Consider the following 24,037-nt stretch of genomic DNA (forward strand, 5'->3'; position numbering starts at 1 on the left):
TCTTTTTGCCTTCATAACTTGCTTAATTCTTCATGCACAGATTCAATGAGATGCTGGAAAAATCCCTCATGAACAATGAATTTTTGTGTGCACAGGACACAAATCAGCATAAAATGAGACCAGATAGATGAAAATTAGTATCCAGAAACAGGTGTAATTATTATTTTTTTTAATAAAAAGCCACAAGACTGTGCTGCTTGTCAAAAGTAGAACAGGAAAGAGGAAAAAAATTGATCATCAAGGTTTTATGTACCTTCAGGACACCATCCTTTGGCTGTTTCACCTCAGTCTGTGTCAACTAACCTTTAATTTGCCTCTCTGTTTTTAGGCGTGGTCCGTGTGTCCCTGGCAGACATGGATCGCGAGACCAGAGAAAACTACACTGTGGTCATCCAGGCCAAGGACATGGGCGGGCAGCTGGGGGGGCTCGCCGGCACCACTACCATCAACATCACGCTTAGCGACATCAACGACAACCCGCCCATGTTTGACCAAAGTAAGCAACCTTCTGCACATGTTTTTCTTAGTTTTATTGATTTTCTACCTGAACCCATATCAGCCTTTTCTCAAGGAGAAGCAACATGTACTATGTCTCAGCTGCAATGAAACAGCAGCATGTGATGTACTGCAGGAAAACTTCGAAAAACAAAATAAAAAGCCTCTGAGTATATACAAACTGTGCAGCTTTGAGCTATGACTCCCTGAGGTAATGAGGGCTGAAACAAAGCATTACTTTAAATGTCAGAAGATATTCTTCCAGTGAGCTGATTTGTCTAACCAGCAGTCCACAAATTAGCTCTTAATTTTTGTCAGACAAATGACTGAACTAAAAGGAAAAACAAACAAGCATTTAACTTCTACTGCAGTAAACACTTTTTTTAATCTTCATAAGAAGTCCTCTTTCAAAGTTAAGTTTTGGAGTCTCTGGAGAAAGCTCAGATTTCATTCTTTAGGAGGGCCTTGTCGTGCAGTTTTGTATATTTTTATGGTTCAGCACAGTATTACGCAGAAAAAAATACTATTTTATTATTTTTGGTAAGAAGTAGGATTAAGTCTTGGTTTTGAGCCAGTTGGTGTTTTTGCTTTCTGGAAGCTTGGCTTTAAAATGCTGACTTTACACTGAACTCTGTGTTGTGCATCGTAGTACAGCCTGAGCATGCTGCGTCAATTTTATATGGAGAGATCTGCAGCTGAGACAGACCAGGAACCCAAACTCAGAGCCCTGAAATGGCCCTGAGATCGCTGTTTAGTTTCAGGGTTGACACCTCATTCGTGATGTGCTTTGTGTATTTTTAAAACTGCCCCCAATAAGAATTGTACAAAACTACTCATCTCTACATCTATCCACTCCATTTCTCTGGAGAACCCAAGCCATTAGCCCCTCTGTCCACTTCTGGCCACCAGTCCCCAGTCATTTACCCTCTGGCCTCCTTCCTCCCTCCCTCTTCTCCTTCTTCCCAGCCACCAGACACCCCATGCTGTCTCTTTCAATATACCCATTTCTACTTCTCTCATTAGGTCAGGGGTTTGTCTAGCGGTCTGCGGTCATCTCGGCTTGGCCGACCGGTGGCTTCGCTCTTACACAAAGAAAACACCCAGCGCCCACTTCCTCCTCCATCACCAGTCCCCAAACCAATTAACGCCATCACTCCGATGGAACTTTGATCGGTTGTGAAGAGCTTCAGGGAATCCCCTCCGTCAAACACAATGTGCAAGCGTTTCGCTTTAAGGCTGCGGGGAGCTCTACAAATTGGGCAGCTGTCACCTCTTCTTTGAGGTTAAACGGTAGATGAAATTCAAGCCGACCCATGAGACAGTAGATAACCCAATTGTGAGGCGTTTATGGAGCCATTTATTTCATCCGGCTTGAGATGTGGTTTGGAGACGAGAGGAGCCAAAGAGGTTTGGCTCCCTCTAGAGGACTGAAAAGTGAACCAGTTTGATTACACTCATGTTAATCTGTGTCTTCAGGGCTGTACCAGATGAGCATTCCTGAGTCGGCTCCTGTGGGGTCGGTGGTGGGACGCATATGGGCGAAGGACAGGGACATTGGGGTCAATGCTGAGATGAAGTACAGCATCATCGATGGGGATGGAAGGGACACCTTTGACATCAGCACCGACCCTACAAACCTCTTTGGCATCATCACAGTGAAAAAGGTACAGACTAAAGATCTGTGATACAGATAAAGATGATATTATGATATAGATATTATATCATAATTTCTTTTTCTTTTGTTAAGAAGAAACAGTCCATTTTTATCATGTACAAAAGCCTGAAAGGCTTCTTTGTCCTACACTCAAAAGTCCCTTCAGGAATCTGTCAATTTAATTTCACCTTGAGTGAGGGAAAGATCACATTCTATTGGCAGCATCTCTTTGGTCAATTCAGCACTGGAATAAAAACTTAATATTTATTTTTCATTTTGAGCTGGACAGACGTTCCTAGCAGATAGCCCCAGCATTTGCTGATTTTACCATGAAATACCAGCAGTTTAACCTCTTAATCTCAATCAACCTCTGAACACAAGGGTGCATTTTTAAGGTTTTGTGTGTTACTCCATCAGCCGCTGAACTTTGAGAACAAGCCAAGCTACACTCTAAAGGTGGAGGGAGCCAACACCCACCTGGATCCGGCCTTTCGCCACCGCGGGCCCTTCAAGGACGTCACCATCGTGCACGTGAGCATAGAGGACGTGGACGAGCCCCCGCAGTTCGACTTGCCGGCGTACTACGTCGAGCTGCCAGAGGACGCAGAGATAGGGACTATGGTGAAGACCGTGTCAGCGAGGGATCCGGATGCTGCCAACAACACTGTGAGGTGAGGATGACAAATAAACCACTCCAGATTTCGTGTCCTTCAGCAGTATTGCAGTTTTACTGCAAACATGCTTACTGTGCAGGATTTTAGTCTACATTTTAAGCATTTTAAATAGGTCAATAAATACCCTTAATACGACAAAAAATAACCTCAAAGGCAAAATTTTTATTCTTTGTGATAATGCTCCAGCTATCTGCTTTGTATGGTTTGATTTCGCAGAATTTCTGTGCAGACGTCTGGCAGAAACACTCTACTGAAAGTCCACTTTTTTGTTTCTACTTGCTCCAGATTTTATGCACCATGCAAGGTGTGGCCCTATCTGGATGTGATGCAAGCAGTCAGTGTCTGAACATGGACTGCATAAGTGTCTCAATCTGTATCTGAGGATTTTTTCTCCATTCTTGGATAAGCGTAGCCTTCAGTGGGTGCAAAGGTCACCGGTTGAGCCTGATGAAGGCATCAACCCAACTTGTTCAGAGACACAGGGACTAAATGCTGGCTACAAGTCTGTATATGGCACAAGCTTTGGTTGGAATGCCTCATCTCGGTAGCTCAGATTCCACCAAAAACAATCAGATCAGGTATGGTGCTCTCATGGATATGTATGCCTGCATCCTGCATGCCAACAGCCCAGCCTCGATCAGCTTCTGAGACCACTGGCTTGAAAAGGCAGTAAACTGAACCAATTCTGAGATGCATCAATGAGTTCATTTGTGTTCGCCAAACAAATTACCAATCCCGCCATTGACTAAAACCAGTCAACTGGAACCAAGAAAGACTCACAGAATGTGTTTGGGTTTTCGCAGAGATTAAAATTATGCACTGAGAGGTGAATTTAAAACAGAGGTTGAAAAAAATTCCCACTTTTCACCTTTAAATATGGAGATTTTTTAAGCAACTCTTCTATGAGCTTGAAAACTTATAAACCAAAATGTATTTAAAATATGTAGGTAATTTTCATTGATTTCATCACAATTTTACCAGTGTTGTCCATTCAGTAATTTAATAATGTAATAACTGCAGTCTGTCTGGGGCATTATATTTAGTTAAATCTGCATTTCCATCAGTTTAAAGTAAAATAGGAGTAAAGTAACCTGTTTACCAGCAGGGGGCAGCATCACAACACAACTCACAGCTGGCTGCAGCTGCAGGCTGATATGACTGAGCTCCCATTTATCCACATGTATGTTTAGAGCAGGACAGCTGACACGAGATAGAGGACAAATCTGTGTAACAACCAAAGACCATGCAGAAGTAGAGACGCTGACGACGTATGTCATTTATTTCAGTCTGGTTTGTGCTCAGGTAGAACAGATGTTGCGTGGTGCGTTGATCGTCCAGACTGCACCTTTCATAAACTAATTAGACATAAAGCCTTTTAATTAGGCTATTAATCATCTGAAGGAATGAGCGACTGCAGGGGTGAACGAGTGCTGCACACAAGCTGCACCTCGTCCCAGCTGTCCCTTTTTTCAACCTCGATCAGGGTGAAAAGTAAAGGAAGACGATGTAGATGACTGCTGTGTGTGTTTGCTGCTCACTTCATCCGTCTGCACGGACACTCAGCAGTTTAACCCGACTGCTGTGTCAGGGTTTTTGTCCTCTTTCACTCATAGATATTGACTTCTATTGTTTTCCCCTTCACTGACAGGTAACACGTCATGCAACTCAACTGTATAACACTACTGCAAAAGTCTTAAGTCATCCCCCATTTCTTCATATTTTGCAAGTGAGATGAGGAAATAGGTGATTTATTTAAACATGTGCAAATGTACATGGACACACATGTGCATACCTGCAACACATACAAAACAAAACACAAAAAATATTTACAGAAACAGTTTTGAGGATTATAATGAGCTTGAAAGTCGATTTCTGGTAGGAGCACCTTTATTTTTCAACACAGCCTGAACTCTCTTAGGAAAACTTTGTTATAATTTATTTAAGTAGTCTTTAGGAACAATTCTCCAACCTTGAAGGAAAAGCTCATCTTTGGATGTTAGCTACCTTCAGATGACCCCACATTTCTTCAGTAATGTGGAGGTCCGAGCTCTGGGGAGGACAATCTACGACTGATTGTGTTCCAGTGTGTGTTTTTCTACCCGGGTATGATTTTACTCCACTGGCAGTGTGTTTGAAATCATTGTCATGCTGAAAGATTTAGCCATTACTAATGAGATGCATTCCAGATGGTGTTACATGGTGGATAAAAATCTGACTGCACTTTTCTGTGTTCATAATTCGATCAATTTTGACAATTTCTCCAACGCCGCTGTCTGAAAAGTAGGCCCAAACCAGCGTGTTTTACAGATGGCTGTGAATGTGTATGAATGTTAGATAGAAAGCACTTAAGGATAGGAAAAAGTGCCTGTATGAATAGGTGAATGAGGCAATGAGCCATTTCTTCTTTTGTCCTTCGTTTTCACAATTTTTTAAGGACACTGCCATGCTTAGATATATCAGGTTTTCAGCTAAAAGCTCTTCAAGGATCAGCTCGTTGGTACAAAAATACAATTTGACAGTTTGGCATCTTTCATAGATTCAACTAAAGAAATGGGAAAATGTTTGTGTGTTTTTGCAACAGGCTGCTAGTAACAAAGTGGCTAAGGAGACCATTTAAAATTGGTTCTTTGCCAAGTGATCTGTTATGTGTTCATCCCTTCAGTTAGATGCCTTTTTATCCTTGAATGACTCATAGGTCAGGATTACATGGTTTTAAAATATTCTTACAAGGACTGGACTGAAAATAAGTGAAAAAGCAGCCAATGTCCAAAGAACAGCCTGGAGAACTATTGTTCAGAACACGTTAAAAAATACTGGTATCAAAAGTCTCCTCTCTTGGCCTAAAGAACGTGTTTGTTTGTTTGTTTTTTATTTAAAATGAACCTCATAGCAGAAAATTGATTTTTTCTCCCTCCATTTTCCCTAAAAACAGCCCTTTTGTTTGCTGTTTGAAGACTGAGTGCTTCTTAAAATCACAAGATGCAGCCAACACTCCGTGTACACATTCATCAATGAGGTTACCATGTACTGCTGCGACTGAAGTGGCTGCGGTATGCTGGAAGTTCTTAGAACAAGTTCAAATGCATCATTCTTTACTGACTCACTGTTATAAAAGCCTGCTATTTATTGTCAGTAAAAGCCGTTTTTCTTATTATGGCCTAGTAATGAGGACAAGGAGACTTCTCTCACATGTCGGTCTATGATCAGTAAAAGCTGAGCTTGTTCACTTGAAGTTCTGAAGCTGTTGAAGTGGCTTGTCTCCAAAGAAAAGAACAGAACAAACAGTCCGTTTTCTTTTTAATCAGCTTCTTTTTTACACTTTAAAACAGGAAAGCACAGGTGTTACTAAAGACATTAGTGATGGATGCATTTTGTTCAGAGCAAGCATAGTATAAACCGTTCCTTTCACCTTTTTTTGTTTGTTGTGATGACAAGAGGTGGATCAATTTGTGAAACTTCACAATCATTGGTTAATGATTTGTGTTCGACTCTAACACTGGATAATCCTCCTTTATGACTTTTAGAGTAAATCACAGCAAAAAATCCTGGCACAACTTCACCTGCTTCCAAGGTGCATGGAGAAGATGAGAGAATTAAAAAAACAGGAACTCCAGCAACACTTGAGGAAAGAAGAACAACTTTAATAATTGACCAACGCGTTTCGGTTTGTGGCCTTCATCAGACCCTGATGAAGACCACAAGCCGAAACGCGTTGACTTTTAGAGTAAGTAAGGATTTGAAAATGAGCTCAATGTTTTATTTTATATGGGCTGACACAAGTGGCTGAGTTTATAAAGTAATCCTCATGTTTACTGATGTGACGGAGAGACTGGAAAAAGTAACTCTAAGAGTAATTTTTTTGCTATGGGAGATCTACAAGTAGCCATCCAAGGTTTTGATGATTAGAAGTCCCAATCACGACCATCAGCAGAAAACTGATTTCTAATATCTGGAAGCAACAGGATTCAGAGCAGCTGAAGTTGCAGTCTGAATATGTCGTGTCACTAAAATCTTCAGAGCTGGACGAGCATCAGTGAAAGATTTTCAAAAAGCGAGTTTTGGCAATTGGAGCTGCAGATAACTGAGGAATCAGCTGTTGCAGCAACAACAACATCAGATGGCAGATAACAACAAGCAGCAGGTGACCTTCAGTGTCTCTGTCTGCCCCATTTTCATCTGTCATCTCTCTGTCCTTTCTGCGCTGCAGCGTGACTGGCAGATACATCTGAATGCACTCACCTCACACTTTTTCACCTGCTTTTTCACACACACTGCCCCCTCCCCCCCTCCCCAGGACTGTGGAGCAGTGATATTAATAGAGATCCTTCAGGGAGATCCTCGCCAGAGGCAGACATGCCAATCACCACCGTTTCCTGTCGGCAGTCGGTCAAAAATGCGCACAGCGAGCAAGTCTGCAAACACAGTCTGCTGCTAATGCATCAGTGTGCCAGCGACAGACTTTTATTAAACATTTGATATCTGCATCTGGTGATGATCACAACAGCATGTGTGTTAATTAGTCATTTAAAGGCAAAATTATTTCTTCCTTCAGTAGGTTGCCTGTGTCAGTGTATTGTGATGCATTTAATGTGCTTCTACAAGACAAATAAAACTGGTCATATTTATTAAAAGTGAAGACTTAACCAGGGCAAGTTCAGACTAAAATATCAGGATTTGCAGCAGTGAAAAACAAAGCATATGACAGGTTACCAGAGGAGGAACTGTGGTACTACATGATGACGTTAGGAGTGGGAGAGAAAGTGGTGCTAGGCATGAATATGGACAACGAGAGAGTGATAATATGTGCAGTACGAGTGACAGATGGGTTCAAGGTGGGGGTAGGATTACATCAGATATCTGATCTGAGCCCCTTATTGTTTGACAGGTTGACAGATAAGGTCAGATTGAAGTCTACGGTGAAGACTCTGATGTTTGCAGATGACATTGTGATCTGTAGTGAAAGTAAGGAGTAGGTAGAAGAGAGCTGCAGAGGTGGAGGTATGGTCTGGAGAGAAGAGGAATGAATGTCAGTGGAAGCAACACACAATGCATGTGTGTGAATGAGAGGGAGACAGATGTAACAGTGAAGATAAAAAGAGTACAGGTAGTGAAGGTACCTGAGTTTAAATACCTCTGGTAAACAATCCAAAACAATGGACAATGCACAATAGTGATGAAGGAGAGGGTGCTGGCAGGGTGGAGTGGGTGGAAATGAGTGATTTGTGACTAAAGGATAGCAGCAAGAGTGAAAGAGAAGATTTAGGAAGGATGATCACAAAACTTTTTATGGTGTATGATGTGGAGATATTTCCACTAACAAGTAGATAGGAGGTCGAGCTGGAGGTGGCAGAACTGAAGATGCCAAAACTTTTATTTGGAGGATGTTGAAGATGGAGCTGCCAGACAGGAGGAAAAGAAGGAGGCCTCGGAGGAGGTTCGTGGATGCAGTGAAGGAGGAGATGTGTTATATCTGCGTGAATGCATTGCTCTCAGATCAAATTATAAAAGTTCAAAATAGCACAAAAGTGGGTTTTTCATAAGCTATTATTGATCATCTCTGCATGCTAGTCTTGGCTCAGCATATGAGAGATTTTCTGCTCAATAAGTGCTGTCTAGTATTCACTGGTCCAATATATCCGCAGAAGAAAATCTGACGTCACTGACGCTCTGTTCTACCATCATTTTAACGTTCCTTTAAGGAATTTAACAGAATACAGTTTACTTTGGACTTTCATTTTTTCCAAACATAAGGAAAAAATGAAAGTGCAACAACATGCAAGTTATCCTCAGATCAGATCACAGATTTACACACATATGCTTGTTTCCTGGTTGAAACACACATTAACGGCTCTTCCAGGTGAGAGAAGAGCATGGCAGTGACAGGTGAGCTCCATCTCTGTGTGAATAAACTGGTTTCTGCTCCACGGCCTGGAAGAGGATGTGCTCTTCATCCCTCTCCTCCTGTGTGTGTGAGTGTGGCCGGTTGTTGTTGTCGCTCTCAAAAGAGCATTTCTGGAAAACGGCCCACGGTGGCAGGAAACGAGCCAGGGCGGCACTCTGCAGGTCTGCATGTCCCCGGCAACGGTTTGGCAGAGGAGGCAGATACTCTGATTAAGTCTTATCTGGAGCCTCTTCTCAGAGTTTCCTCAGGAGTTTCCAGCCTGACATCTTATCACACACATCCACGCGTGGATCACGCGCTGGGTTATGTGTGTGCATGTGTTACCCTATGAACCCCTCAAAATTACACAAAGGTGCATTTTATTTATCGTTGTCATTATGTCATCATCTTGTGTCACCAGGTACTCCATCGACAGATCCAGTGACCCCGACAAGTACTTCTACATCGAAATCACCTCCGGGTCACTGATGACGGTGCGCTCGCTAGACCGAGAGGAAGTCGGCTGGCACAACATCACCATCCTCGCCATGGAGATGAGTACGTCTTTATAAACATGCAAATAAAGACACATCTGGCTGTAACTGAGTTCTGTTTTTGCTGCTTTTATGCCATTACAGTGTAGTCTCTATATAAAGACAAGGTAACCACAAGTAGTTTTTGAACAGCATGTGCATCCATAGATGGTATGGAAGCACTACGTGACACAGATTAGTGCTAACATTTAAAAAATATAGATATATGTAGATATAGTAATATAGAAATCAATCATGCATACAGTTTTCATAACCTGTAAAACTGCAGCTCAAATTTAAATAACTGCTAGTGTGAATTTAAGGACTTAACAGCAGAAATCTGTGAGATTCATTCAGTGGCTTTATGCAGAAAACACAAAGAAACGGGTGGATGGAGTAAACTTGAATGAACGCAGACTGAGTGATTTTTTGAGAACAGCTCTTGCAGAGTTATGTAACGCTGAGCAGGAGATGCCCCGCAGAGCCGCACACAGCTGGTAGCCCCGAAAGTCACCTTCATCCCTCCTCCCTGTGCTTTGTTTGTCTGTTTGTGCCTTTGTTTGGTAGACACACCTTAAAGGAGATGGTAATTGAATTAATGACTAATTAAAGAACTTCCCGCATGGTGGCTAATTAAAGATGTGACGGAGAAGGAAAGGGCACAGAAAGGAAGAGGGAAAGAATTAAAATGAACCGGAACAAAGCAAAGCTGACGATAAAAAACTTTCTCTCTACTTCACAGTTCTTATTTTCAATTCATACTTTAAACATGAGTAGCTTTTTGATGTTGCTGTAAATTCATGACCAAAACTAACGAGGCATTAAATGAAATTGAAAATGTATTTGGCTCATGCAAAGAAGTCCAAAAACTGATAAAAGTCCTAAATCAAACACAAAAAGCAATCAGATACTAACAGAAATGTGCACAGGCTGCAAGAAAGTAGACAGAGGTACTGTGGATGTTTGTTCCTGCCACTTGAAAAATAAAAATGTCTTGATATGCATAAGTCAAAAGTTGGCATTGTTATTGCAAAATTAAGACTTAAAAACTCAAAATTTCAAGTTATTTTGTCAGAAGTTTAAGCTACTAAGGCCCTGTTTATAAATGGTCCCAACTTCTTTTGGCTTTGTTAGAGGTTTGTTTGTCTGCCACTAAAAGGAAAAACATGCCATTGCCAAGAACCTGAAATTTTCACTGATTTAATTTGATTTTTTTTAGTGATGGAAAGAAGTTACAAACAAACATACAAAACAGATTCTCTGACAAAGTGAAACAGGCGGTCTGGACTATTCGTACACAGAGGACTTATTGGGGCTGAGAGACAGATGAGGGACAGGACACCCCGTACTGGCCCCTTAGGCCAGCAGATCAAAGTGTTACTGGTCCCTAAATATTATTATATTTATAAAATACTAACAAGCTTTGAAATTAATCAGGTTAGTTTGTTAGTTTTAGCTTGCAGAAAAAAATCTACATGTGAAAGTATCATTCTAACTGCAGTTATTTTAATTTTCAACAATACTCATAGGTACGTTTTACAGTTTGCAAGTAAGAATAGAGTCACACCTCATGAGTTTTTGTTTTTTTTACTGGTTATGGTTAGTTATGAAGAACCCCACTCAGGTAAAAGTAAGTGATGGAGAGAATCACAAAACAGCAAACAAGAAAAGAAAGTAAAACTAAAGCAAGTCACGAGAGACAATTACAGTAAAACGGGAAATAACTAAAAGACAAATAACACTAAAAGCATGAAAAGAACACAACTTCATGAAAACAGATTTTTTTAAGTTGCAAATTTACAAGACAAATGAATGCAACTTTAAGTAAGAATAAAGTGAGACAAGCCAAAGTAAATTCCTTTACATTAAAAGTAAATTTAGGTGAAAATGATACAACTTTATATTTTGTTTAGATAAAACATCTTGTAGTTTTATAGAAACCTTTAATTTTAGATAAAAAAAGGTGATTATGTGAGAACTGAAAGCATTAAGTGAAAACATTTTTAAGAATTTTGACAATGTGTTTAGGATAGAGTCAACATTTTGCTACCAAAAGTCATAATTAATTTGGAGATTGTGTCAGAACTTTAATTTGTTACACAGTGTAGTTCAATTTGAATTAAACTAATTCATAGATTATTAATTTACTAATTCTTCAACTTCAGCAAAGTTGGAGCACGCTCACTGCGCTGAATATTAAAGCACAGTAAGACCACACGGAGCTTCGACCTCGAGCGCCAAAGTCACACCTCTGATGGATGGATCATGTGATGAAACCCGAGAAAGTAGTTACTTTGCACTAATTGTGTTTTCACAGCTTATTACACAGCTGGTTAGGGTATGCAAATGACAGGCTGTAATGGGGAATAACAGGACTGTAATCTGTGAGGATCCTGCTGAGCTCCTCCGTTAATCTTTTACAGCAAACATGCTGCACCTTAGGATTTGTCAGAGTCATTTATCTCCGTCCATCAGCCTCTGACCAGTTTGCGTTTTCCTGCAGATAACCCCACGCAGATCGCAAGTGTGTCGGTGGCTGTGAGGGTCCTGGATGTGAATGATAATCCTCCGTCACTGATGCACTACCTGGAGGCGTATGTGTGTGAAAATGCCAAAGCAGGGCAGGTACAGATACACCAGTTTGCATCACAGTGTTTGAAAAAAGTACCTGTAAGTCATTAGTGATGATAAAATACTTGTATATTTTATATTGTGGTGTTCTTAGAGTAAAATCTGAGACACATTTTATACCACCCTTACCTGTACTCCACCAAAATGCCAGAGAAAAACACATTTTGCTCCACTGCATAGCATCTGTTTGACTATTACTTCTGCCATTTCTTGCTGAAAGTGAAATAAGCCATTAGCAGATTTTAAATATGACTTTCATGTCTGTAATCCAGCTGATCCAGACCGTGACAGCAGTAGATCCAGACGAGCCGCTTGGTGGGCAGCACTTCTACTACAGCTTGGCTCCAGAGGCCGTCAACAACCCTAACTTCACCCTGAAGGATAACCAAGGTACACGTCCAGTCACGGTTCTGTGTCATGCATGGGTTTTCCATGCAGGCTAATTTGATTTCTAGTGGGTCAGACCAGTAAAATAAGATCACTGTTTCTCCTTATCTATGGAAGGGCAGCATCCACAGTGTAAAATATGCAGTATGGACGGGTTCTTATGCAGCTCAGCAGTAAATATTCATGGTTTTTACTTTTTAGTGCAGTCATGGTAAAAAGCAAGTACAGCTTCCTTCAGTTCTAAGGTCTTAAGAATCAGGACATAATTAAAAATCATCTGGTCCTTTGCAAGTCAAACTTTTAAAATTATTATTCAAATACAACCTCAAATGAACTGCAGCCTGTGTTTGTTTTTTTTAACAAAAACTACACTAAGATACCGCTTCTTTTTTCAGCCATTCTGTTGTAGAGTAGCTGCTATGCTTGGGATCATTGTCCTGTTGCATGATTCAGTTTTGATGAAGCTGCCAGACATGTGGCCTCACAACTGGCTCTAGAATACTTGGCAGTGGAGGCAGATACTCTGGAGTTCATGGACAACTCAACTACTGCAAGGTGGCCAGGGCCTGTGCCTGCAAAGCAAGCCCAAATCATCACCCGTTCACCACTGTGCTGACAGCTGGTATGGGGCGTTAGTGCTGACATGCTGTGATTGGTACTTGCTGTGCATTATAGCCAAACATCTCCACTTTGGTCTTTTCGGTTCAGAGGACACTGATGCAGAAGTCTTGTGGTTTGTTCAGATGCAACTTTGCAAACCTAAGCCATGCTGCCATGTTGTTTTTTAGAGAGAACAGGCCTATACCTGGCAACCCTGGCAAACAAACCATCTTCAGTCTTCTCCTAGTTGTACTGTCAAGAATTTTAACATATAGCTGACACCTGTACAGATTTCTCTGTGCAGTTCCACAGTCTGACCTTGAGTTGAGTTTGCTGGGATGTCCACTCCTGGCAACTTCCACTTATGCAGAATTCCTCTCATTGACCCTTTAACTTTTCCAGACTAATGTTCAGCGATAGTTGCTTCTATAAGATCATTGCTGATGTCTTTCCTCTTTGGGTATACTTAGTATTCACCACACATTCTGCATTTTGGCTTCATTTATCCTAAATCAGTTATGCAAATATGAAGTGTCATGTGCTGTAGTTCATCTGAGTTTGTATTTATCAAATTTTAGAACTTGCTAAGGACTTTTTATGTCCTGTATTTTTTCCCTATCATGATTATATATGAGTTTAATTCCTTTCATTAAAACACGCAATTCACATTCTTATGAATCTTCATATTCTTGATGTTGTTAAAGATTATTCTTCTCAAATATCTTCATTAACTTAATAAAAATATAATGAAGGATTCAGTGTTTCTCCATTATAATTACATTCTAGGAGCGTGGGGAAGGGCCTGAAATGCAAAGCAGATCATCATGTAGCGAGATGACATTTCTAGGAATTATATTTATAGTAATTTAGAATAATCAGATAATTTTGCTAACTTTTTCCCCCTCAGGCTAGACAGAAATATTGCACTAAAGGATATTTTAATACATAATTTTAACTACAGTACCAGCTGTAGAAACCATGGGAGATGATCAAATGTATGTGAGGCTATTAAAACTCGTTTTTCCTGCTATATGTTGACAGTAAAGATCAGTGTCTTGAAATAAGCCTCCGTGAGTAATAGGTGTGATATTTCTGCATTTAGTAGCTTCAGTCGACATTTCATGTTCACAGCTGTGCTCATCTTTAATTCTCACCACCGTCCCATGACTCCTCCGCGTGTTCACAGTTACCCTGAACGCAGCACATACATGAAACCCTGCTGCCATCAGCTACCTCATGCTAAGCATCCTATTGTTGTATTTCTGAACACTAACTTGATCTTTTTGTGACCTCTCTGTTCGCTTCCAGACAACACAGCGTGGATCCTGACACGCCGTGGCGGTTGGTCACAGCAAGACCAGACCGTCTTCTACTTGCCCATTTTCATCTCGGACGGTGAGCAGCCGGTTCAGAGTAGCACCAGCACGCTGACTATCCGTGTGTGTAGCTGCGACCAGGAGGGCAACGTCATGTCATGCAACGCTGAGGCCTACAGCCTGCCCGCCAGCCTCAGCAGGGGGGCCCTGATCGCCATCCTGGCCTGCATTTTCGTCTTGCTGGGTGAGCTGCTGTTACGATGATGTGCAAATAACCATGTCAGCTAAAAGCTCACAAAGCCTAAGTTTAGGTGACATACATAAGTGCTGCTGCCCAACTTGGTTTATTATTGCTACATACTAAAAGGAATGAACGTTTGAGTTTTAATATAAAGACAGTGCCAAAAACTGCAGTTTCTGTAATGGCCACTTGAGGCTAGCTCCATAAGACAAGAACCAATCCCCTTAGACTTCCATGTTAAAATGCCAAATTTTAAGCACATTTACAGCCTGCTACAAAACAAGATTTTATTATCTATAGTGAAATTTCTCTTTCATGACATTTATACTGGGGCAGGTTTACGGTTTATGGAAGAAACTATCCATTTCCATTTACAGTCTTACTTGTAGAGTTTCTAAAAGTAGAATAAGAATCTCTTTAGTAAGAATCCTCTGGGTTGACATGGACAGCATTGAGAAAGCATGTTAGTTAAACAACAGAGCTAATGCAGACAACCTGCATAGGCAACTATCGCTTAGTTATGCTATCTTTATGTTTATATGTCACAATGAATGCCTGTAGCTTGTGTTTTGTCACATTTGTCCTTGAGCCTGGATCCGTTGGTGGTTTCTTCCTGTTAAAAGGGAGTTCTTCCTCCCCACAGTCATCAGATGTATGTTGTAGGGTGTTTAACTTAAAGCTATATAAAGCACTGAGAATTTGTAGTAAAAACTTCCACTATACTTACCCTGAAGTGTCCTGTGTAACAAGTGAGATTTAAAGGGATAAGGGTTAGGCATATTTAATATTTGTGAATATTTATGAAATGTTACTTTTGGATCAATTTTGTGGTTTTATGCTTGAGTCCTGCAATCTTTGTTTTAAAAAAAGTAAATACAAAAGAAAAACATTGGTCCCTGATTTGTCCAATCATGCTCTGCACAAACTGGTAATGTCATGTTGGAAACCCAGCACGATGAGAACCTTTTTCTGCACCGAAATCTTCACAGTTTGTCTCATTTTGGACGCCTGCCTCATTGACAGGTCAAACGTGAAGTGCACAAATGCAGAAAGACATCACGCAGCTGCCGTAAACCGCTGGAATATGTGGCTGGAAAACATTTTCCAAGTCAGACCGCATTTTAATCTCCTGTTGCAGGATGTGAAAGAACCAGTTGAGGGCGAGCCTCAGGGGTAGGAGTGGGCCGTGATTAAAATCACTGCCGCACTTTGTTTTACACCCTGACCTTTCAGCGAGTCGGCGTGCTACTTTAAATATTTGTGATACCCCCTCTGAAGGAGGTAATCAACCTTGAAGCTGAACTTAAAAAGCAAAGTGCGCAAAATATGCAGCCTGTCGAGAGATCTTAGATCACCCGAGATGTGACACAACACAACAGCCAAAGGCTAAAAAGTCTGTTTGCAAAAAAGGAGGCATCTCCCAGTGTGACATCAGCATTGTCAGGATTAAATATGGATTTCTTTTCTCACCCTCGCAGAAAGTCTAGCATTCATTAGCACCAGCTGCCCTGTAGCATCACACTTTCAGTTCCCCAGGGGATGATACGGACCCGCTTTATCTCTCCCTGCAGACCTGTAGCTGCGGGTAGGAGGGCTCAGCAGGTTGACTCACTCTGCTGCTCTGTCAGGCGGCAGTAAATTTTCTTAAAACATCCTTGCTCGCCTTCTTGTGATTTTTTTTTTTCCTCATAGATGCAGTAATTCTGGTTTCGATGGCACAAGCTTTTCTTCCCGAACACTGTTGATGCATTTGAGCTGAAGGGTTATGAAATAGTGTTTTCTAAAAATATCTTTATTTGAGCTTTGTATCAGTTGGTACTGTTTTTATACTTGTTACTATTCCCAAAGTTATACACATCTATGAATAATTAACTAAGTAAGTTGAGTCCTTATTATAAAAGTTATATTATAAAAATATTCCAAAGCCATCTAGCGGCCCCATTGGAGCCTTTCTGGACCCCCGGCCTTATGTTTGAAAACCTCTGTATAGACTGTATATAAAAGCTGGGAGTAGCCACTATATTTTCAGTCGTTGCTGTGGTTTGTAGATTTTGAAACCGCTGGCTTCATATTTCAGCTGCAGAGGTTGAGGCTTTTTTGTACATTTTATATAAAGCACACATAAAAAGACCAAGAATTTTAAAAATGAATAACTGTGTCTCTTTGCATGAGCACCAAGGGTTAATTTGTTTAGCAACAGTGAAATATACCATCAATAAAAGGTATAAAGGAAGGTTGTGTCACAGCATTTACTTACAGCACTGATTCCTCATGGCCTCTATACTCATTATTTTTTTCCCTTTATAACAGTGATGATCTTGCTCATGCTTTCCCTGCGGACCCATCGTAAGAAGCCCTATCTGTGTGACGAGGAGGAGAACGTGCATGAGAACATCGTGCGCTATGACGATGAAGGCGGTGGCGAGGAAGACACCGAGGCCTTCGACATCGCCGCCATGTGGAACCCTCGTGAGGCGCACCACCACCTGGGCAAGATGAGACAGGACATGCTGCCGGAGATCGAAAGCCTGTCCCGATACGTCCCTCAGGCATGCGTCATGGGCGGCGGCAGCGGGGACAGCAATGTTCATGGATACGTGCTGGCGAAGCTCCTGGAAGCTGACATGGACCCGTGCGCCCCGCCTTACGACTCCCTGCAGACGTACGCTTACGAGGGGGAAGGCTCTGTCGCGGAGTCCCTCAGCTCGTTGCAATCTGGAACCTCAAACACCGACCATGAGTACGACTACCTGAATGACTGGGGGCCTCGCTTTAAAAAACTTGCTGAGATGTACGGCGTGCTGGAGACAAACAGTCCTCCACTGTGGTAGGACGACGGGGCCTTTTCCTTTACAAACAGACGTATACATTTTTTTTTTTTTTTTTTAAAGAGACAGAAACAACCAAGAAGTGACAACAGCAAAGCTGAGATGTGCTCATGGCCACATCCATGACTGTTAGAAATCAAATTCCTGCCGAAGCCTCTATTCTCCACAGCCTTGCAGGCCTGCAGCAGGTTTTAAATCTACCCCAGAGACGGGCTTCAGAGGCAGGCCGGATTTGGCAGCCTCTTGGGGGCCACGCTGAGGAACGGCTTCAAAGCACACACCAACTTCAACTGCCTGACCCAGCCACAGGCAGAGCCCCTTCGATTCAAGGCGCCGAGCAATTTATGCCAGAGATGAAAACAAGACAGCGGGACTAACTTTGAAAAAGCTGATCCACCGTTCTGGGCCTGAAGAATCAAAGCGAGGAGTCGTTGCTGCAGTCGTGTTTTTGTTTCATCCGTGGCAGGTTTTAATTTATTTCTTTGTTCCACTTGCTCTATTTATATGTTCTGCTAAGTTATTTGGGTCCTTCAAGCCGACACTGTACTTTAAGCCTCTGCCATGTGAGGAAATCTTCAAAAGATCATGCATACGTTGTAACATACATGATGTAACTGCCTTTGTTTTCAATCCGTGTGAGAAGCTGCATCTCTAAATGTCACATGACGTGCTGCGGAGATGGCGATGTCGTAGTCCCGTGTGGGGTTTCAGAGTTAATATGTTTACTGTATTATTGTTTTTGTACCATTTTTAAGCTCTTTGTATTGTAACTCCAAAACATAAAGCAGGTATCCATTCATTAGGATGAGAGGGAAGCATTTTATAAAAAAAAATTAAATAAAATCTTGGATTTGTCTTAGTGGATGTTCAAATCTCATCTGAGACATGCGGCACAGCGGAAAGGACTACACGTGGACAAACGCCCGACCGAGTCGCCTTTCATTTTGGATCCACCGCCGTGCCAGCCGGAGTCTGGTGGCAACGAGGCTTGATCTGTCCTGTTAGAGATACCGTGTTGCTTTTCTGTCCCCACACAAATGTGGCTTAATCCTCCGATCCTGTGGACTACAGAGACATTGAGAACCTGCATCAAGTGCCAACTGTAAAAAGGACAAATGAAAGACATTTTAGAAGAAGGAAAAAATAAAAAAAAATGCAAATCACACACAAACACCAAAAGGATTTTCCAAACTGGGAGAGATGTGGAGGTAGATTTTGATAATTCAATTGGATGGAGTTTACTTGAAATCTATGTTGTGAGTCATGCTACAGTAAGTGGTATGTGAATGTAGATATTTTTTGTATTCTTGGTAATAAAAAGTCAAAAATGGGTGTTGCCTGCCTTCTGGTCTTCATGTTTCTTTGTTTCTGTGCACTGAGGCTCAGTAGGTAATTCTGACTTGCATAATCTCCCATTATGCAGTGCAGAGTCCAATAAATGAAGAGTTGCATGACTAAAGGCAGAACGTTCTGTCTAGTCCCTGCACCCGTCTCTGCAAGTCCTGGTCTGGACTCTTCCATGTGCACATTTGAAAAGAAAACCTGTGGAACAAACAAATGTCAGCTAATCTTTCATGGGTCTCCAAAAAAAGGTGGAAGTATCCACCATGATGTCATTCACTGGTGTGTCAAGTCCCATTCTGAACATCTGACATCACCATCTTAGCGCTTTTAAAAGGGGACGTATCAAATGAGGGGTGTCTTTTTCTCCTAAATATCCCACTTTTTTCACAAAGATACGTCTTCCTTGGGAAATTGCCACTCTTCTCTTTTTTCTAGTAAGGTTAAAATTTTGAGGGGGGGAATTTTTCTACATCCTCATACATTTTCAATGTTTTCCTTGTGTATTTGTATATTTTTCAGTTTTTGCATCAAATGCCTTTGATGCTTTCTTCTTGTTGTCATTTGCTTCCATCACTATAAAATTCCCACATTTTTCTATCATAATTTGAAGGATTTTTTTCTCATAAAGTTGCGATTTTTTTTCCTCACATATTTTTCTCTTCCTTTAAAGTCACTTTTTTTCCTCTCATAATTTGACATAAAGTTTTTTTCTTGTAAAATCGTAACTCCATTTTCTAGCAATTTATTGGTTTCTGGATTGAAACCATTGTTTGGCTGAGTGGGGTCATTTAGGATTTAAGCTATATTTCTGTGTACTATTGTGAAATGAATTGCAAAAATCTTTGCTACATCAGTCTTTTTTTCCCTACAACTATTTTTGTTCTAATTTGTAATCACTACATTTTTACGGCCAAAAAAGCTAGAATCCACTTCAGAGACACCCTTAAATAAAACTAAAGCAGGCATGCAGGACAGGCTACTTTAAGGGATTTCAAGGGCCCAATGTTTGAGGCCCAGTTACCCAAACCCTCTGATGTTGATCTCTGTGACTGTTTGATTGAACAAACAGTTGGTAACTTTGGAGGAAGGTCCACTTTCAGTCAAGTTTGGTATAAAGATCTAGTGGAATGCTGAAAACTCTCGAGTATAAAAATGAGACTTCCAATGAAAACTTTCTAAACTGTGACATCATGCTGGAGTGCAGTGGCATGCAGTACATTGGAAGCAAGGTTTCTGACCAGCCGCTCTTTTCTTGTGTTTTTCTGTCGGCATCTTTGCAGATATAGGTTAAATATCTGAGATAGTTAGGCCCACCCACCTGCAGACGGCTGCCTCCTTCCTCTATCACATATGTTGGGTCTGTGGGTTTCTCCTCTACAACATCTTTGCATCCTTTCAATTCCGCTATACCTTGAGATGACACAGTTTAAATAAAACTGAATTGAACCCAGCCCGGGCGGCACGGTGGCACAGCGGTTAGCATGTTAGTTTGCACGTTCATGGGTTCTGTCCGGTTCTCTCTGCCCAGGGTGTACCCTGTCTCTTGACCAGTGGTAGCTGAGAAAGGCTCCAACCCCCACGACCATGATAAGGATAAGCAGAAGAGAAAAGACAGATGAATCCAGTCCACATCATAAATACGCTTGTGGCAGTGGTCAGAACAAGACTTGCAGGGAGCAATCTTTTTGTAAACATGCCCCGTGAAGCGACGATAACAGTGGAATGAGGAAGACAACAAAAAGTTCCTCTCTGAGCATCTTTGTCAGCGTAATTTGGAATAATAAACTGCTTCTTTGGGCGGTGAGGAGCATTATGCAGTCCCCCGAAGTGTGACAGAAGTGTAAGTCCCTGAAAAGATAAAGCAGCTATTTAAAGTTGCAATCATATGCTAAATTGTCCTCTAAAGTGTTGCTGCAGATGATTCACTTTTCATTACAGTTTCTCTCAAAGTGCTTAATTTGCTTGACTTATTTTGTTTTGCAGCGATAATGCTCGGCACTGATTAAAAGCTCATCCCACACACCGCCTGCTGTACCTGAGCCTCCAGCCCCAAAAATCGTTCCATCTGATTGCTCTCACTGTAACGTTTACATGAACGAATGGAATATTTGCCAATGGGAAATCAATCAATTATAAACAAGAGGCTCCACTTAATTACTAATGTCAATCAAAATGAAGAGAAAGGAGAAGCAAAACTAAAGAGGAGGAGGGAGGAAGATGAAGGGAAATCAAGAAGTGGACATTGAGGGAAAGGAGAAAGTGATAATCTACACCTCAAGGTATTTTCCACTACTTTAAAATTTCCATTTGTGTTGTCAAAACAAATAACAGAAATAACTGAAATCAGTGGCTCTGGCTTACCTGCCGGGTGGCACTCAACAGTGAAATTGCACGGCAGATGAGCCTGCAATATTTCTCGGATTTAAATTTAAACTTGAATGAATTCATATCCTCTTCACGCTGAGCAGAATGCTTCAATTACACAGCGGGGGTTTTCTCTAATTTGTCACTCTTTGTTTCAGCATTCAGCACTAAACAAAGGGTTTCCAAATCTTTTGTTCTTTCCCCATCTTGCATCATATCTCTGCTTCATAATCAGTGTTTTAAACTACCGCGACAGTGCAGAGCAGACTTTGAGGTAGTGGCTAAATAGCTGCCGCATACAGAAACAATTAGCAAGCATTGAAAGTGGATGAAAAAATGTAAACAACATCAAATCGAGGTTATAACTCTAGTACACCAAAGCTACTCAAGATTCAGATTTCATGACAGAAACAGCCATTCGTGGCAAAAATAATAACAGATTATTAAGGGACTCCCTGAGGAGCGGCAAATTGACAGGAAAAAAAATTCAAAATTTTCTCTTTTGTTTTTATTATTTGAGAAAAAGTGGCAAACATATAGAAATAAAGTAATAAATTTACTGTCTAGTAAAGCTAGCTACTCCATTACCACACAACTTGTCAAAATCCAATCACCTCTGGCTTCAAGAATTTAAGAAAACAATAACATCTTTCAGAGGGCTTTGTAAATTCTGGCATGTATTTTCAAAGACACGAAGGACGCTCCATAAATCTGCAGTCAAAAACATCTGTCAGCACCTAAAACTCATGTCTTCCAGTCTCTTTCCTCCTCAGTGCCCTCCTCTACACTTTGCCCTGTTCTGCAGCATAAATTAAACTAACAATCCCTCCAACCTCTCCCATTCACAGGCTGCCTCCTCCTTCCCATTTGCCCCACTGCCAGCCTCTCCCAAGGCCATTTCCAGGCTGAAGCCATGCCATCCGAAAGGCACTGAGGGGGTAATTTGTCTTAAGCTCCACTGCTCTTTCTAACAGACGACGGAGCTCAAACGGTGGAAGATAATAAGACGGCTTCCAGCTCTAATCCTGCCGAGGGTAAACTGCAGCAGACCCACTGAATCATCCCCTATTGCAAGTGAAAAAAAACGCACCATATACACATACACAGAGACACACACTCCGCTCTGTTGGAAATTAAGGGGCGGAAAGAAAGGCAAACTCCAGGCCCCTGGAGAGAAAAGCAGGTCCAACCCATTTGACATGTGGAGTCAGAGAGCGAAACATATACAGACCCAATCGCTGCCGGGCTGCCTCCCTCTGATCCCCTTATCTCTGCATCTCCACCTCCTTTATTCTCCCACAAGTTCAACTCTTAATCTTTCTTTCACTCAAAAGCCCTACATGTTTTCCATTACCTTTTTTTCTCCCCCTCTTTCTGCATCTTTGTCTCCCTTCCTCAGCCCAGCGATGGGTTATTTCCACTTTATCTCTTTAAGCTGCAGCAGAACATGAGCTTTTGCCGTCAGGGTGTTTTGCTCCTGAGCGGCACATCATCACCGTCTCAGAGGTTTAGAGGAACTTCACACTCAGCTGAGGATGCTTGCACATAGTTTTACTTTCAAGCAACAACCTGCTGATTCCTCGTACCTTTTATTTTTCTAGCTGTTTCTCTCACATTAAGTTTTTGGAGTTTATTGGCCATTACCGCAGGGCCTGCTCCCACCCTTCACATAGACAGCTACATTAACTTTAACATTCAGCATGTTGCTGGTGAACCATGGAGATTAAATCACGTGTTAAATAAGCATGGTTTGGGGAACCAAATGTTTCTCACCCTATGATGGCATACAGTGAGGTAGATGTGGACTAAACCCTGCTGCTGGCCTGGGGCTTGCACCAAATAGGGTGAACGTACTTCAACATATTCAGGATATCTTTATCCAGCTTCATTTCTCCTATCAGCCGAAATCAGGCTGAGCATAAAGGTCGTTACCCCAACGTTCATCAATCTAGCTACCCGTGTGTTTACATGAAAAAGTAGCCACAGGAGCAGCTAACCAACTGGAAACATCTAGCAAACATTTAATACAACATAATATAAGTAAAAGCAACACAGCTGCTGCAGTGTGAATGTCTTTGAGGAGAATAGTATTAAGTGCTGTTTAAATATATGTGACCTTTAAGCACTTGTCAGTTAAGACTGGAAAAAAAGCTACTATATCAATAAAGTTTAGACTATTTGAAGCCAAACAAGAAATCTATCCAGCCACATTGGCAGCAGACTAAAGCACAGAATTCCAGGCGTTCTTCTCCCAGCAATACTTTCTACTTCCTTGTGGGAGGTCCTGAGGTGTTCACAGGTCAGATGATATATGCATACATATAATTTCTCCAGCGCATTCTGGGTCTACTTCAGGGATTCCTCAGAGCTGAGTATCCCTGCAAAACCTCTGAAGGGAGACAAGTTCCGCTTAGTCTTCCTGTCATTCTCCCAGATCTCATAACCATGGATGAGGGTTGGAATGTAGATGGATTTCACCTTTCAGATCATCTCTCATTGTAGCATGACAGTCTGGTACAATGCCTGCATTAGTGCTGCAGTTTAGTTCACTGGTCTACCACATACTCCACCTAAGATCCCAAGATATCACCCTCAACCCAGAGGAAGCATGCCACTGTTTTCCAGCAGAGATAACTGAAGGTTCAGGGATGCTAATTTGAAGTTCCCAAAGCAGAGACCCTCCTCATCCTGGCTACAGCTTAAGAAACCTGTCCATGAAAATCACAAACAGGATCGGAGATTGGAGACAGGGGAAACCATGGTGGAGTCCAGCACCCACCCACATACAAGATACTGCCCTCACTTTAGTTATTTAAGGATCTGACAGCCTTGTAGCAATGTGATCCCACAGTTCCCAGTTACAAATCCTCTCCACTGAACTTGGATTCAAGTGTTGGAACAATGGACCAGAAAATGTTTTTTCATAATCAATACCCCCTCATCTTTCAAGACATCCTGCTCTGGAGAAGTAAGCTTTGGTAGGAAGTGAAACACCTTAGTAATACTGAGTTACCTCAATAACCCAAAGCCTGCTTCAGGCCACTGGAGAATGTTTGTAAGTATTTTTGAATTTTAGAAAGTCTAGCCAT

At 41.5% G+C, this 24,037-nt stretch overlaps 1 protein-coding gene across 1 annotated transcript in view; it reads left to right on the plus strand.

Moving 5' to 3' along the window:
• The window catches only part of LOC116311426 (cadherin-20-like), a 97,696-nt gene extending 79,126 nt beyond the window's left edge, over positions 1-18,570 (plus strand). The window contains exons 6-13 of the mRNA XM_031728539.2: positions 329-496; positions 1,972-2,159; positions 2,567-2,820; positions 9,126-9,262; positions 11,741-11,862; positions 12,141-12,258; positions 14,164-14,415; positions 16,723-18,570. Coding sequence (XP_031584399.1) covers positions 329-496; positions 1,972-2,159; positions 2,567-2,820; positions 9,126-9,262; positions 11,741-11,862; positions 12,141-12,258; positions 14,164-14,415; positions 16,723-17,243 — 1,760 coding nt within the window. The 3' untranslated portion in view covers positions 17,244-18,570. The remainder of the gene's footprint in view (positions 1-328; positions 497-1,971; positions 2,160-2,566; positions 2,821-9,125; positions 9,263-11,740; positions 11,863-12,140; positions 12,259-14,163; positions 14,416-16,722) is intronic.
• The last annotated feature ends 5,467 nt before the right edge of the window (positions 18,571-24,037 follow it).

This window comes from Oreochromis aureus, linkage group 9, assembly GCF_013358895.1.
Source record: "Oreochromis aureus strain Israel breed Guangdong linkage group 9, ZZ_aureus, whole genome shotgun sequence".
NCBI lineage: Eukaryota > Metazoa > Chordata > Actinopteri > Cichliformes > Cichlidae > Oreochromis > Oreochromis aureus.